Source organism: Bos indicus, chromosome 7 (assembly GCF_029378745.1).
Source record: "Bos indicus isolate NIAB-ARS_2022 breed Sahiwal x Tharparkar chromosome 7, NIAB-ARS_B.indTharparkar_mat_pri_1.0, whole genome shotgun sequence".
NCBI lineage: Eukaryota > Metazoa > Chordata > Mammalia > Artiodactyla > Bovidae > Bos > Bos indicus.
The window spans coordinates 80318319-80335224 of NC_091766.1; the positions used below are offsets into that span (position 1 = coordinate 80318319).

At 40.8% G+C, this 16906-nt stretch overlaps 1 protein-coding gene across 1 annotated transcript in view; it reads left to right on the forward strand.

The window, feature by feature from the left end:
• RARS1 (arginyl-tRNA synthetase 1) overlaps positions 1-10095 on the forward strand; it is a 29277-nt gene extending 19182 nt beyond the window's left edge. The window contains exons 12-15 of the mRNA XM_019965367.2: positions 3756-3861; positions 8500-8672; positions 8810-9057; positions 9877-10095. Coding sequence (XP_019820926.2) covers positions 3756-3861; positions 8500-8672; positions 8810-9057; positions 9877-9986 — 637 coding nt within the window. The 3' untranslated portion in view covers positions 9987-10095. The remainder of the gene's footprint in view (positions 1-3755; positions 3862-8499; positions 8673-8809; positions 9058-9876) is intronic.
• Positions 10096-16906: the final 6811 nt, after the last annotated feature.

A 16906-nucleotide genomic window follows, 5' to 3' on the forward strand; every position in this document is an offset into this window, starting at 1 on the left:
AGCACCAAGCTTCCTGTAAATGTGCTTCCTAAAAAGCACATTTACTTTTTATGTCTGATATTTATCACCAATAATTATATGTCAGCATTTGTTTATCATGTAATGGCTAGAGGATTTTTTGTGTTTTTTTTGTTTTTATATAATTTATTTTTTTTATTGAAGGATAATTGCTGTACAGAATTTTGTTGTTTTCTGTCAAACCTCAACATGAACCAGCCATAGGTATACAAATATCCCCTCCCTTTTGAACTTCCTCCCGTCTCCCTCCCCTCTAGGTTGATACAAAGCCCCTGTTTGAGTTTTCTTAGCCATAAAGCAAATGCCTGTTGGCTATGTTACTCTTCCCATACATCTCACCCTCTCCCCATGTCCACAAGTCTAGTCTCTATGTCTGTTTCTCCATTGCTGCCCTGTAAGGAAATTCTTCAGCACCATTTTCCTAGCTTCCATATATATGTGTTAGAATACGATATTTATCTTTCTCTTTCTGACTTACTTCACGCTGTGTATAGGTTCTAGGTTTATCCACCTCATTAGAACTGACTCAAAGGCATTCCTTTGTATGGCTGAGCAATATTCCATTGTGCATATGTACCACAACTTCATTTATTCATCTGTCGATGGACATCTAGGTTGCTTCCATGTTCCAGCTGTTGTAAATAGTGCTGCAGTGAACAATGGGATACATATGTCTTTTTCACTTTTGGTTTCCTCAGGGTATATACCTAGGACTGGGATTGCTGGGTCAGATGATGGTTTTATTCCTAGTTTTTAAAGGAATCGCCATACCGTCTTCCATACTGGCTGTATCAATTTACATTTCCACCAACAGTGCAAGAGTGTTCCCTTTCCTCCACACCCTCTCCAGCACTTACTGTTTGTAGACTTTTTGATGGTGGCCATTCTGACTGGTGTGAGGTGATATCTCATTGTGGTTTTGATTTGCATTTCTCTAATGGTGAGCGATGTTGAGCATCTTTTCATGTGTTTATTAGCCATCTGTATGTCTTCTTTGGAGAAATGTCTGTTTAGGTCATTTTCCCACTTTTTGATTGGGTTGTTTGTTTTTCTGGTATTGAGTTGTATGAGCTGCTTGTATATTTTGGAAATTAAACTTGTGTCAGTTGTTTCATTTGCTATTGTTTTCTTCCATTCTGAGGGTTGTCTTTCACCTTGCTTATAGTTTCCTTTGCTGTGCAAAAGCTTTTAAGTTTAATCAGGTCCCACTTATTTACTTTTGTTTCCATTACTTTAGGAGGTAGGTCATAGAGGATCTTGCTTTGATTGATGTTATCGAGTGTTCTGCCTATGTTTTCCTCTAAGAGTTTTATAGTTTCTGGTCTTATATTTAGGTCTTTAATCCGTTTTGAGTTTATCTTTGTGTATGGTGTTAGGAAGTGTTCTAATTTCATTCTTTTACATGTAGCTGTCCAGTTTTCCCAGCACCATTTATTGAAGAGGCTGTCTTTGTTCTATTGTATATTGCCTCCTTTGTCAAAAATAAGGTACCCATAGGTGCATGGGTTTATTTCTGGGCTTTCTGTCTTGTTCCATTGATCTTTATTTCTGTTTTTGTGCCAGTACCATACTGTCTTGATGACTGTAGCTTTGTAGTATAATCTGAAGTCAGGAAGGTTGATTGCTCCAGCTCCATTCTTCTTTCTCAAGACTGCTTTGACTATTCGGGGTCTTTTGTGTTTCCATATGAATTGTTAAATTTTTTGTTCTAGTTCTGTGAAAAATGTTATTGGTAATTTGATAGGGGTTGCATTGAATCTGTAGATTGCTTTTGGTAGTATAGTCATTTTCACAGTATTGATTCTTCCTACCCTGGTTGTATTGTTTTAGATATCTGCATTCATGTAATTATGGTGTCCTACACCATAAAAAAAAATTATCAGGGATAGCTAGCCAGTGGCATCCTACCATATTTTAAACATTGATATTAAAATGCTCAAATTCAGACCTCCCTTGGTGGTCCAGTGGTTAAGACTCTGAGCTTCCACTACACGGGCGTGGGGTTCAGTCTCTGGTCAGGGAAGTTATGCATGCCGTGCAGTGTGGCCAAAAAAAATAAATAAAATGCTCAGATTCTGCCGTCTATTTTTTTTTAGTGAATTTTTCTTTTTTTAAGGCTTTTTACAATAAAAAATTTATCATTTTTTTGATCAACTTCCTGTGTATTGAGCACCCACTGTTCATGGCATTGGCTGGGTGCTCCACAGTGTGTACATGAAGATAACATAAAACACGTCCTCTTTCCTGAAGAAGCCTGTCCTCTAAAGCAGAGCAGTTCCCTTTGGAGCCTGTTAAAATACACATGCCAGGCCCTCCCAGGAGAGCTAATGACTTTCTAGGTCTGCAGTGGGTAGTAGGCATCTGTTTTTGAAAGCTCTTTTTGATATTCAGCTGTGCGTCCCTCTCTAGAACCACTGGTGAGAGGAGAAGAGAGGACCCACACACACGAAAGATAAAGATTCAAGGCAGGCACAGTAGGGAGTAACAGGAAAGACCAGATTTTGCCAAGAGGAGACGTCCTTAAGGAAGGCTTTCTTAGCATTTTGCCTAGGCTTTATGATGGGTATCATTTCATCACACAGAAGGTTTGGAAGTTGTTGGATTCTCAAGGATGGGCGGGGATGACATAAGGAAAGCCTGGGAAATCATGTAGTTTTGGAATAATAAAGGAGTTTAATTCCGTAATAAAGGGCAAGATGATCCCTTTTAAAGGCAACTTTGAACATACAACTTTAACAGGAAGTATCACAGGCACTTTGGCAGACTTTATGTTCAATAGAAAAGCATGCTTCCTTTGTATCATTGTTGGGATTGAACAATGTTTTTAATTTAAAAGGAAAAAAAAGACAGTATCTTGCAAACTTATTTAATAGGTAAAATTCAATTTTCATGAGATGCTTTTTAACAGTGCAGTTGCCCAGGGCAGTGCTTATCTGTACTTTTGCCCCATCCACAAAGATTCTGATTTCAGTGGGTATGAGTGGGGCCCTGACATCCAGTTTTAAAAGTTCTCAGGCTGATTTTGATATGTTCTTAGGGTTGCTGCTAAGCTGCTAAGTCACTTCAGTCGTGTCCGACTCTGTGCGACCCCATTGACAGCAGCCCACCAGGCTCCCCTGTCCCTGGGATTCTCCAAGCAAGAACACTGGAGTGGGTTGCCATTTCCTTCTCCAATGCATGAAAGTGAAAAATGAAAGGGAAGTCGCTCAGTCGTGTCCGACTCTTAGCAACCCCATGGACTGCAGCCTACCAAGTTCCTCCATCCATGGGGTTTTCCAGGCAAGAGTACTGGAGTGGGGTGCCATTGCCTTCTCTGGTTGGCTACCACTATAAAGGTGGAATTACTAGTCAGGAAAATGCAAGTGAGATTCCAGTTAAGAATTTCCTCCCAAGCAATTCTAGAAGCAAAAGTATTAAATAATTCTCTAAGAAGGCAAAACAACTAACCCAAACCTCATGTTCAGGAAAATGAACAAATGAACAGATGCCTTCTTTCTTTCCCTTTTAGGGACTGTATTAAAAATGGATATGTAGAGAATGCTACTAGGAGCCTAAAGCATAGAATGCTTGGAGTAGAGGGTTATAGATGAGAGACACTTGGGAGTGTCTACTTTTCTTTTGTCAACCACCCTAGTTGTCAACTGAATAAGGTGATGTCAAACCTTAACTTTCAAAGATTTCTAAGTTGGAAGGTCTGCTTCAAAATGTGTTTAATCGGGACATTTAAATTTTATTAGGAAGAAGTTTAAAACACGATCGGGTGAAACAGTGCGCCTCATTGACCTCCTGGAAGAAGGACTAAAACGCTCCATGGACAAATTGAAGGAAAAAGAAAGAGACAAGGTAATCCAAAGACTGACTTGTATATTGTGTAGTGTGCATTTTGTTGTGGTTTTTCATTTTTGTTTTTATTGAGAGAACTGGGAAGGTTTATAAGCAGTCAGTCAACTTCTGACAGGCTTATATCTCAGGTTATTGCACAGTTAGTTTCATGAATTGCTGAGTGTTTATTGTGAAAATGTAGTTCGTAGCTATTACAAAAGACCATGGCCTTTTCTTCCTTTGTTAACGTGGCATAGACTCTCTGCTGCTGCTTGGCAGTTCACCTGTCACTGCTTTGAAGCAATGACAGGAGAAGACTGAAGACTGAGGTGGTTTGAGTGAATATCCTACATTAGAGTGTACATCTGCTGAGCTCCTTTCCCTGGGAGCGTGTGAAGAGTCGTCATTAGCAGTAACACCGACCACACGAGTCTTCCCTTGAGCCCACAGAGTAGGCGACGTGATGGCCTTTCATAGCACCCTTAGAAAGGACTGTGGTTGGATTTGTGTGAAATTTGGATGAACTGCATCAAAGTAGGGGAAAATTTTTTTTTTTTTTTACTATAAAATAGAGGTCAGAGATTGAGTCAAAGGATCTTAGGTCTTTTACATTCCAGCAGTCAAATGGAATGAACATAACTACTGTAAACAGAAGAGTAAAATTATAGAAAGAGACACAGAATAGGATTAAATGTAGACATGAATGAGCCAAACAAAAAAGGGGTCTTCGAGGACATACTCTGGTTGGTTTGGGTAGATCACTAATAATCCAGAGAGCATGAAGGCAGGCTCTAAGGGAACATTCTCCCCACCTGTTCCATTTCCATTGTTTGCAAAGTGAAACATGAAATTGTTTTTTACTGTTTCCGGTTGGTGGTTGTCAAGTGTACCCAGTTGGTATCTCCAGAATGGTTTTGCCTTTTAGTCCTGGCCTAGGTATAAGTGGCAGTCAGATGAAAAGTGGAAAATTCAGTCACTAATCAGTTTGTTTAGTCTGCATAGTAACAAAAACTGCTTTAACTATTTGGCCATTTCAGCTACTATTTTTAATCTACATAGAGTAAATGTAAAGCTTGATGAATTTTTATACACACATATATACACACTGCTGCTGCTGCTAAGTCGCGTCAGTTGTGTCCGACTCTGTGCAGCCCCATAGACGGCAGCCCACCAGGCTCCTCTGTCCCTGGGATTCTCCAGACAAGAACACTGGGGTGGGTTGCCATTTCCTTCTCCAGTGCGTGAAAGTGAAGTTGCTCAGTTGTGACCATGCTAACATCAACCAATCAAGTTATATCTCTCTCACCCCAGAAAGTTTCCTATCACCATAGATCATTTTTGTTTATTTGAGGAGTTTAAATGAAAGCATAAAGTATGTGCTGTTTTCCAGGTATATCAGTAGTTCTTTTTACTGCTAGATAATAGTATTAATGTGTTTCTTCTGTTGAAGGACATTAGGGTTGTTTCTGTTTGTTGACTGTTAACGAATAAGAAGCTGTTAATAATTTCAGCATTTCTGTTCAAGCCACCTTTTGGGTACATGCACTTTTCTCTTAGATGTATATCTAGGAATGGCATTTCTGGGTTGTAGGGTGGGCTTACATTTAACTGTTTTAAAAATTGCCAAGGAGAGAGTTACAAGCGTTATATACTCCCATCACTAGTACGATTGTTCCAGTTGCCCTGTATCTTTCCACATAACTGGTTTTGTGAGTCTTACTTTAATAGCTTTTCTGGTGAATATGTATTAGCATCTCACAAGTTAAAATTTGCATTTCTCTGATGAGTAACTACGTTAACTGTTGCTTATTGATCATCAGGGTATCTTTTGTGAATAATATGTTCAAGTCTTTTGCGTAGTGTTTGTTTTAGACCATCCATTTATATTTATCCACATATTTACACTTTCCTGTGAACTTTATTCCTCCTTGCAGTTTCTAATTGCCTAGGTGTGGTTTGGAGAGGGAAGTAGAGTATTTCCTTCTTTCCTTTGTATTTATCTTGCTTGAAGTTGCTGACTTTTCTGAGCGTTGGGTTCCTCATCAGTTTAGGAAAATTCTCAGCCATATCTCTTCAAACATTGCATCTTTGCCCCATTCTGTTGTGGAATCTAAGTACATATATTATGTTAGAACTTTTGACTGTGTCCCAGAGTGTTTTTTCACTTTTTTTTTTTTTTTTCCTATTTTTCTCCTCTATATGCTTTATTTTGGATATTCTAAATACCTTAATCATAGTTTTCCATTTTGAAATAATTTCAGACAAAAAAAATTATAAAATAGTACAAAGTATTCCCATATCAGCCTCCCCAAATATTAACATCCTATAGATGTAGTATGATTTCAAAACCAAGAAATTAACATTGCTACAGTACAGTTCACTAATCTGCAGACCTTAGTCAGATTTTGCCATTTGTCTTTTTCTAGTCCAGGATCACATGTTGCATTTAGTCTTCATGTTGTCTTAATCTTTTTTAATCTGGGCAGTTCCTTGCTCTTTCTCTTTCATCATCTTGACACTTATTGTCAGGTTTTCTGTGGAATGTCCTGCAGCTGGGTTTATCTGGTATTTCTTCATGATTAAATTCAAGTTATACCGTCTTAGGAAGATAAGTTTCCTTCTCACTTCAGTATTTCAGGAGGCACACGATGTTGCTGTGTCTCATGATTGTTAACATTAATTTTGCTCACTTTTGTTACGGTGATACTATCAGTTTTCTCCATTGTGAAGTTACTGTTTATCCTCTTTGTAATTAATAAGTATTCTTTAAATGATTCCAGACTTTTAAAAGGTGTATCAGTGTCAGACTTTATTTTTCTGGGCTCCAAAATCACTGCAGATTGTGACTGCAGCCATGAAATTAAAAGGCGTTTACTCCTTGGAAGGAAAGTTATGACCAACCTAGATAGCATATTCAAAAGCAGAGGCATTACTCTGCCAACAAACGTTTGTCTAGTCAAGGCTATGGTCTTTCCTGTGGTCATGTATGGATGTGAGAGTTGGACTGTGAAGAAGGCTGAGCGCTGAAGAATTGATGCTTTTGAACTGTGGTATTGGAGAAGACTCTTGAGAGTCCCTTGGACTGCAAGGAGATCCAGCCAGTCCATTCTAAAGGAGACCAGTCCTGGGTGTTCATTGGAAGGACTTATGCTGAGGCTGAAACTCCAATTCTTTGGCCACCTCATGCGAAGAGTTGACTCATTGGAAAAGACTCTGATGCTGGGAGGGATTGGGGGCAAGAGGAGAAGGGGATGACAGAGGATGAGATGGCTGGATGGCATCACTGACTCGATGGACATGAGTCTGAGTGAACTCTGGGAGTTGGTGATGGACAGGGAGGCCTGGCATGCTGCGATCCATGGGGTCGCAAAGAGTCGGACACGACTGAGCGACTGATCTGATCTGTTTATTTTATTTTTGGCTGTGCTGGGTCTTCATTGTGGTGCGTGGACTTCTCGTTGCTGTGGTTTCTCTTGTAATGGAGCATAGGCTCTAGGGAGCATGGGCTTCAGTAGTTGCTGCGCAGCATGTGGGATCTTCCCGGACCAGGGGTCGAACTCGTGTCCCCTGCATTAGCAGGCAGATTCTTAACCGCTGAACCACCAGGGAAGCTCCAGTTGCAGTCTTTAAAGTTGCTGTTGCTGTGTTTCGGTTGTTTGTATTGTCTTGTTCCCCCCTCACCCTACCTCACCTCCTTGGTTTTTAGTCATTTCATCTGACTGGTGGGTGAAAAGTTGTAATAGTTCTAGATAATGTCATCTTCCTAGTTAAGTTTTCTGGCCGACAGCACACCAGCTAGTTGTCTTAATGATGTCCTTGTGTTGATGCTCTCTGGAGACTTGAAACAGTTGCTTCATACAATTTATTCAGCTTTTAAGTAGTTGATTCTGGTGGAAGGGGTTAGTCTGCTTCAAGCTACTGCATCATGTCCAGACCAGAAATCCTCATATACTTACTTGACCTAATAATGTTTCAGAATATGACCAAATTTACCAAGACAGTGTTTTCTTTTCCAGTTCTTGACACCCTGTTTTTATTCCAGTTAATTACCTGACCCTAATTTTGTTTCCTATAACCTATATCAGAATATTCTATGGAATGAAGCAGATAAAAACTAATAATTGGTGCTTTCGTTTCATATCTACTGAATACACTGGAGAAAGAGTATTCAAGCTGACATTTCATAATTTATAACTCGGGTTTCTCATGGAAGCATTCTTTGTTATGCAGAGCTGATGAGTTTTATTTTCCTTATTCCCTCCTTGTAGATTGGTCTGTTTTCCTACCTCAGTGTTGATATTCATTGCAGTTTACTGTTAAAGACCATCAGATGCTCCTCGTGCTTTGTGTGCTGTTCTGTCGCTTCAGTCATGTCCAACTCTGTGTGACCTCATGGACTGTAGCCTGCCAGGCTCCTCTGTCCACGGGATTCTCCAGGCAAGAGTACTGGAGTGGGTAGTCAGTCCCTTCTCCAGGGGATCTTCCTGGCCCAGGGGGCGAACCTGCGTCTCTTAGATCTCCTGTGTTGGTAGGCGGGTTCTTTACTAATAGTGCCAACTGGGAAGCCCTAGATGCTCCTTACCACCATCTTTTGTCTGTGAGATGGTGCAACAAAACAAGGATTGGTAACTTAGGAAGTATTTTTTGTTTTTCCAAAAGGTCTTAACCACAGAGGAATTGAAGGCTGCTCAGACCTCTGTTGCTTATGGCTGTATCAAATATGCTGATCTTTCCCATAACCGGCTGAATGACTACATCTTCTCCTTCGACAAAATGCTGGATGACAGAGGAAACACAGCGGCTTACTTGTTGTACGCCTTCACTAGAATCAGGTAATTGGGGTGCAGCATTTTTAATTTTGAGTCAAATGATGATTTCTACTTTGGATCAGGCATTCTTTATTACCTGTTTTCAACGGAGAAGAATATACTTAACAAAGGGGAATGATGGCCGTTACCTGATTTTTCAGGTCAATTGCACGTCTGGCCAATATTGATGAAGAGATGCTCCGGAAAGCTGCTCACGAGACCGAAATCATTTTGGATCATGAGAAGGAATGGAAACTAGGCAGGTGCATTTTGCGGTTCCCTGAGGTTCTGCAGAAGATTCTAGATGACTTACTTCTCCACACTCTGTGTGATTATATCTATGAGCTGGCAACTACTTTCACAGAATTCTATGACAGCTGCTATTGTGTGGAGAAAGATCGGCAGAGTGGTAAGTGGCTCATCCAGTAGTCATATTGGGGATTGGGCACCAACAGAGGCATTCATTTGAGTTGGATGTGGGTAATTTTCAATTTATTTATGGAAACCCCCCACACCCAGTTTCCCCCTAGTTACACAGTAACCCGTATCATATACAACAGACAGAATTGCACTGGCTCTAATACAAGCATAAATGGAATTCTTAAACAGACTCGTTTCCCCACCATCAGGCACATGGGCTAGAGCCATAAAACTCCAAAGAAGCAATTGAAGGTCACTAGGAATAGGACATTTCCAACAAAAGCAGTGTGACTGATAGTCACAGAGTCGGTCTCTGGGTTCTTAATAATGAAAACTACCCTTGGACGAAAAAAATAATACCTCTTTTAGGCTTTTTGCTCTATTGTGTTATATAGTTAATGAAATAGACTGAACTAATGATTAATAATAATACAGCAAGTAGACGTTTCTGAGAGTCATGGTTGAGAACTTAAAATTTCATTAGGAAAAAAAAATCATTATGGTGTTTAAAGTTAATTCAGACCATGAAGCCTAGAACAGAATTTAAAAAAAGAATAAGATAAAAGATACAAAGCCTGCACTATTAGACTGTAATTTTATCAGTTAAAAACAGATTTCTTAAACAGAAATTTATTTCTTAGATTTATTTATTTCTTAGATTCTCTCTCTACAGTTTAAGTAAAGATGATTCTAGTTAAAGCCCCCAAAACATATGTTAGGCTATTTACTTCTCAATAAAGTCCAGAACTAGCATAGATTCTTTAACAGTGATTTGTAGAAAAAGTAATTACTCTCTTTGTATTCTCAGGAGAAGTCCTGAAGGTGAACATGTGGCGTATGCTGCTCTGTGAAGCAGTTGCTGCTGTCATGGCTAAGGGGTTTGATATTCTGGGAATAAAACCTGTCCAAAGAATGTAATCCTCCTAAGGTTTGAACACTGTGTTTTCACCAAAGTGGCCATTAGCATTGTTTGCTTTTTTACAATCATGTGGATACAAAAACAAGTAAAAGGAATTTATCAACTCTCTCTAGAACTTGTGGTTCTTTGTCTCTCACAACTAAACTTCTGAAAAGTACTTTCACTAACTTTAATTAGATAAGGAATCCCATTTATTGACCCCTAATGTAGTCCCCAAGAACACAACCTTCACTGCCATTTATTCTGGAGAAACACATGCTTAATATACATGAATGTTACTACACTGTGCTGCTTCCAAGGGTCTCCATGGTCAGAGGAGCCTTAGATATGAATGAATGATGACCATAGCTACCATTTACAAACTGGTCTGTACAGAGCCCGTATCCACAGCATAAAGGATACCTTGGGAATAAATATCTAACCAAATAGAAAATAGCAATAAGACAAATTACGAAGAAACCAAGTAGAAGTTCTAGAGGTGAAAAGTGTAACTGAAATTAAAGATTTGCTAGAGGGGTCCAACAGCAGATTTGAGCAGATAGAAAAAGGAACTTGGAGAGAGGCCAAATTTAAATGATAGTCAGAATTACATCAGTGCTTAGAATGGAATTTTTAAAGAATGGAGAGAGACTAAGATGACCTTTAGGACGACACCAGCAGTACCAACATATGTATAACAGGAGTCCCAGGTGAGAGGAGGGAAAGAAGCATAAAATATTTGAAGAAATAATGATTAAAAATTTCTCTAATTTGATGAAAATTTTTAATGTACATATAGAAGAAGCGTAGTAAACTCCAAGTAGGATAAAAACAAAGCCTTTTTAAAACACGATCTGGAGAGACAAATTGAAAACTTTGAAAGCAACAAGAAACAAATCACAGTAATTATTTTTTCTGGGAACTGCCACATTTCCCACAGAAGCTCTACCGTTTTTACATTCCCACCAACAGCACACGAGGGTTCCAATTTTTCTATTTTTGTCAACACTTTCTGACAGTAGCCATCCTGTTAGGTGTGAGGTGGTATCACAGTTGTGGTTTGCATTTTCCTAATTAGTTAACATTTTGAAGACCGAAGGAAGGAAATAATAAAGACCAGACTGGAGAGGAATGAAGTAGAGAATAGGAAAATGAGAGAATCGAAAGAAAATCTGGTTCTAAAGATCAGCAAAATTGACAAACGTTTATAGCTAGACTGGTAAGAAAAAGCTCAAATCACTAAAATCAGAAATGAAAGTGGGGCTGTCACTACCAGCCTTACATTATAAAATGTGTTATAACTGTACATAGTCCAGCTGCATGCCAAAAAAATTATAGACAGCATAGGTGAAATTTTAAAAATCTGGAAACACAAAATACCAAAGCTGATTGAAGAAGAAATAGAAAATCTTAATAGACCTAAAACAAGTGAAGAGATTGAATCAATTATTACCAAAAAAAATTCCAATAAAATTCCAGGGTCGGGTGACTTCTCTGATAAAAAGAATTAACATCAGCTCTCAAACTCTTCCAAAAAATAAAGAAGAATCATTACCTAACACGTTCTATAAGGTCAGAAGCCCAGTATTACTGTGATGTTTAGTTGTTCAGTTGTGTCTGATTGTGACCCCATGGGATTTCCCAGGCAAAAATTCTGGACTGGGTTGCCATTTCCTTTAGGGAATCCTCTTGACCTAGGATTCAAACCTGGGTCTGCTGCATTGGCAGGCAGATTCTACCACTCAGTATCAAGGGCTTCCCCAGTGGCACTAGTAAAGAACCTGCCTGCCAGTGCAGGAGATTCAGAGACTTGGGTTCAATCTCTGGGTCAGGAAGATCCCCTGGAGGAGGGCACAGCAACCCACTCCAGTATACTTGCCTGAAGACCCCAAGGACAGAGGAGCCTGGTGGGCTACAGTCCATAAGGTTGCAGAGCCGGACCTGACTGAAGCAACTTAGCACACATGCATGCACCCTGATACCAAAGCCAGAAACATGGCAAGAGAAGAGAAGCACAGATCGATACCCCTTGTGAATACAAATGAAAACCTCAAAAGTACTAGAAATCAAATTGAACAATTTTAAAAGAAGTATATGGTATGAGCAAATGAGGGGCTCCGATCAAGATGGCAGAGTAGTAGGACATGGAACTCTCCTCCCACAAATACATCAAAAATACATTTACAAATGGATTCTTAACACCTACTGAACACCAATGGAAGTCCTCAAACACCTGAAAGGATGAGAAAGATCTCCACATAACTGGGCAGGAAGAAGGGGTGGGAGGAAGCTGAAGAAAGGAAAAGTTCCCACACCCTAGGAAGACCGCTCACGTGTGGGGAGAGAGCTTGGACAGAGAAGGAGCTTCAGTGGCTCACAGGAGGGCCTGGTAGTTCAAGGCAGGCAGGACAGACATGTGGTCCATGCCACCGCCCTGTGAGCCCAGCCTGACGTGCATCTGTGGGTAAAGGCACGGGCTGGGAAACAGGGTTGAGAGGACAGGCCTGCGGAGAGGGCTGGTGCTGGCTGCTTGGAGACACCCTGAAGGGACTGGAGTACGGTACAGCTAAGCAACCAGGGGTGCAAGCCTGGCTGCCACAGAAGTGAAGCTCCAGTGTTAAGGGGCCCATTACAGCCTTTTCATCCACACGTCAGCCCCCTGCGCCTTGGGCTCCGGGAGCGTGTGCCCCGCCCTGGCAGGCTTGCAGGTCCCCCCTCGGGAGCAGATGCCAGCGGGTTGCCCACATGCAGAGGTGGGGTGGAAAGCACAGCTGAACACAGAGAGCCTGAGGGACATCCGAACAGAGTGGGCGTCCCAAAGCTGTGGGCTTTGCGGGTGCCTGCACGAGGGGGCTGGGCCAGGCCAGGATCTAAGCTGTGTGCTCCCACGTCAGCTCCAGGTGTGGGACTTGTGCAGTCCTGGCAGACTGAGAGACACCAGGGCTGATTGCTGACACACCCACAGCTGAGGTCAGTGCCCTCGACAGTGAACTTTGTGGGGGAAAGGTGGCACAACAGAGCACACTCCCCAGGGAACAGCTCCAGCAGAGGGATACTCAGCGGCTCCCTCCCAGTGGGAATGTCCGGTCTACCCCACACCACAGCTCAGAAGCCTATCGGGAACGTCTGCCCCAACAACTAAAGAGCAGACCCTGCCCCTAGCGAGGTAGTGACAACTACAGGGCAAAGAGAAGGCCCCGCTCCACAACCAGGGCAGGGTCTGCTCACCACAACACAGTCACACCTCCTGTCAAGGGGATTAACAGCTGGCCCACACTAAGAGGTGGCAGCCATCCATACCAAAACAGCCCTCACACCCAAAAGATTAAACCTACGCAGGCTACACAGGGATGTCCCCACATAAACACAGACCTCCAAGACCACAGTAGACAACTGTTTTTCCTAAACTCATAGTGCAAGAGAAATATAAGTAAAATGAAAACGCAGAGGAACCTTTCCCAAATATAAAAGATCAGGAGAACTTCCCTGAAAGAACAATGAAACAGACCTCTTAAGCTTAATAGACACTGAGTTCAAAAGGAGGATAATGAAAATACAGAAGGAATTAAGAAAGGCTATTGGAAGAAATTCACGTGAAATGTTCCCTTGGTATCTCCAATTTTTTTGAAGAGATCTCTAGTCTTTCCCATTCTATTATTTCCCTGTAGTTCTTTGCATGGATCACTTAAGAAGGCTTTCTGATCTCTCCTTGCTATTCTCTGGAAGATTACTGTAAAAAGGAACTAGAAACTATAAGGAGGAACTAGGAAAAATTAGAAAATTTATCATGAGCAAATGAGACTATCCAGGAATGTAAGGATGGTTCAACATTTGAAAATAAAGTATACATCATAGTAATCAATTGAGGGTATGGGGGAACCCCACATGAGTATATCAATAGATTGGGAACAAGACAGGGAAATCTGCTTTGGTCTGAAGCTCTAGCCAGGGCAGTTAGGCTAGAAAAAGAACTAAAGGACATTCAGATTCGAAAGGAAGAGGTAAAATTCTCTTTTCACAGATTACACGATTTTATATATTTTAAAAATCCCTGAAGAATACACACACATATACACAAAGACAACCAATAGAGCTTGTAAAAGCAACAAGGTTGCAGGACACGAAGTCAAAGTACAAAACTTAGTTGTATTCCTATTTTTTTTGTTGTATTGCTTACAACAAACAATACAAAAATTAAGAAATCCATTTACAATAGCATCAAAAAAATAAAATAATTAGGAATACATTTAGCCAAGGGAGTGTAAGACCTGTACGCTGTTAAACTACAAAACATGGAAAGAAAATTTTAAAACGTTTAAAAAATGGAATGATATTTCATATTCATGGTTTGGAAGACTTATTGTTAAGATGGCATTACTTCCCCAATTAATCTACAGATTCAGCCTATTCATGATCAGTAGAATCCTAGCTAACTCCTTGGAGAATCTGACAAGCTGATTCTAAAGTTCATATGAAATTGAAAGACACCCTGATTAGACAAAAGCTTGAAAAAGAACAGTTGGAGAACTCACAATTCCCAATTTCAAGCTGCTAAGTCACTTCAGTCGTGTCTGACTCTGTGTGACCCCATAGACGGCAGCCCACCAGGCTTCCCTGTTCCTGGGATTCTCCAGGCAAGAACACTGGAGTGGGGTGCCATATCCTTCTCTAATGCATGAAGGTGAAAAGTGAAAGTGAAGTCGCTCAGTCATGTCCGACTCTTCGAGACCCTATGGACTGCAGCCTACCAGGCTCCTCCGTCCATGGGATTTTCCAGGCAAGAGTACTGGAGTGGGGTGCTGTTGCCTTCTCTGCCCAATTTCAATTTCAAAACTTGCTACAAATTAACAGTAAACAAAACAACGTGGGACTGGCATTCAGGATAGACACAGATCAGTGGTACCCAACTGAGTCCAGAAATAAACCCATATTCTACGGTTAATTGATTTTCAACAAGCGTACTAAGCCCATACAATGGAGAAGAGACATCTTTTCAATAAATGGTGCTGGAATAGCTAGATTGTTCTTGTTGTTCAATCACTAGGTCATGTCCAACTCTTTGTGACCTCATGGACCGTAGCATGCCAGGCTCCTCTGTCCTCCACTGTCTCCCAGAGTTTGCTCAGATTCATGTCCATCGAGTCAGTGATGCTACCTAACCATCTTATACTCAAACAATTAAACGCAGAAATACCATATAATAATGCTCCTAGGTATGTATTCAAGAGACCTGAAAACATGCTCACTCAAGAACTTGTATACATGTTCATAGCACTGCAGCACTATTCAATACTCACAATAGATAAAAGTAGAAACACCCAAGTGTCTATCAACTGATGAATACATAAATAAAATGTGGTAATCTATACAATGAAATATTATTTAGCCATAAAAGGGAATACTGATCATGCCACAAGATGGAGAAGCCTTGAAAACATTATCTAAATGAAACAAGCTAGACACAAATTGTATGACTACATTTATATTAAATGTCCAGAATAGGCAAATTCAGAGACAGAAAGGAGGTTAGTGGTTGCCAGGGTCTAAAAACAGGGAAAATGGGAAGTGGCTGCTTAGTGGATATATACTTTCTTTATAGGGTGATGAAAATGTATTGAATTTAGGTGGTGGTAACGGTCACTTTAAGAGCTCTCTAGTCTTTGCCTTTCTGTAGCTTGCCTCTATTGCACTGCATTGTTCATTGAGGAAGGCCTTCTTGTCTCTCTTTGCTATTCTCTGGAACTCTGCATTTAGTTGGGTGTATCTTTCTCTTCAAGAACATTGGAAACATCCAAGGAAAATTTCATCCAAAGATGGGCACAAAAAGGACAGAAACAGTAAACACCTATTAGAAGCAGAAGAGATCAAGAAGAGATGGAAAGAATATACAGAAGAACTATACAAAAAAGATCTCAGTGACCCGGGTAACCACGATGGTGTGGCCACTCACCCAGAGCCAGACATTCTGGAGTGTGAAGTCAAGTGAGCCTTAGGAAACACTGCTGTCAATAAAGCTAGTGGAAGTCATGGGATTCCAGCAGCGCTATTTAAAATCCTAAAAGATGACTATCAACGTGCTGCACTCAATAAGTCAGCAAATCTGGAAAACCCAGCAGTGGCCACAGGACTGGGAAAGGTCAGTCCTCATCCCAATTTCCAAGAAGGGTAGTACTAAAGAATGTTCAAACCACCAGATAACTGCACTCATCTCCCAAGCTAATAAGGTTCTGCTCAAAATCCTTCAAGCTGGGCTTCAGCATTACGTGAACTGAGAGCTTCCAGATGTCCAAGCTGGGTTTAGAAAAAGCAAAGGCACCAGGGATCAAATTGCCAACATTCACTGGATAACAGAGAAAGCAAGGGAATTCCAGAAAAACATCTATCTCTGTTTCATTAACTATGCTAAAGCCTTTGACTGTGTGGATCATAACAAACTGTGGAAAACTCGTAAAGAGACGGGAATACCAGACCATCTTACCTGTCTCCTATATGTGGGTCAAAAAGCAACAGTTAGAACCCTGTATGGAACAACTGACTGGTTCAGAACTGAGAAAGGAGTATGACAAGGCTGTTTATTTAACTTATACACAGAGCACATCACACGAAATGCCAGGCCGGATGAGTTATAAGCTGCAATCAAGATTGCCGGGAGAAACATCAACAACCTCAGACATGTGGATGATATCACTCTAATGGCAGACAGTGAAGAGGAACTAAAGAACCTCCTGATGAGGGTGAAGGAGGAGGATGAAAAAGCCAGCTTAAAGCTAAATATTAAAAAAACTATGATCATGGCATCCGGCCCCATTACTTCATGGCAAATAGAAGGGGAAAAGGTAGAAGCAGTGACAGATTTCCTCTTCGTGGGCTCTAAAATCACTGCAGATGGTGACAGCAGCCTTGAAATTAAAAGACGATTACTTCTTGGCAGAAAAACTAT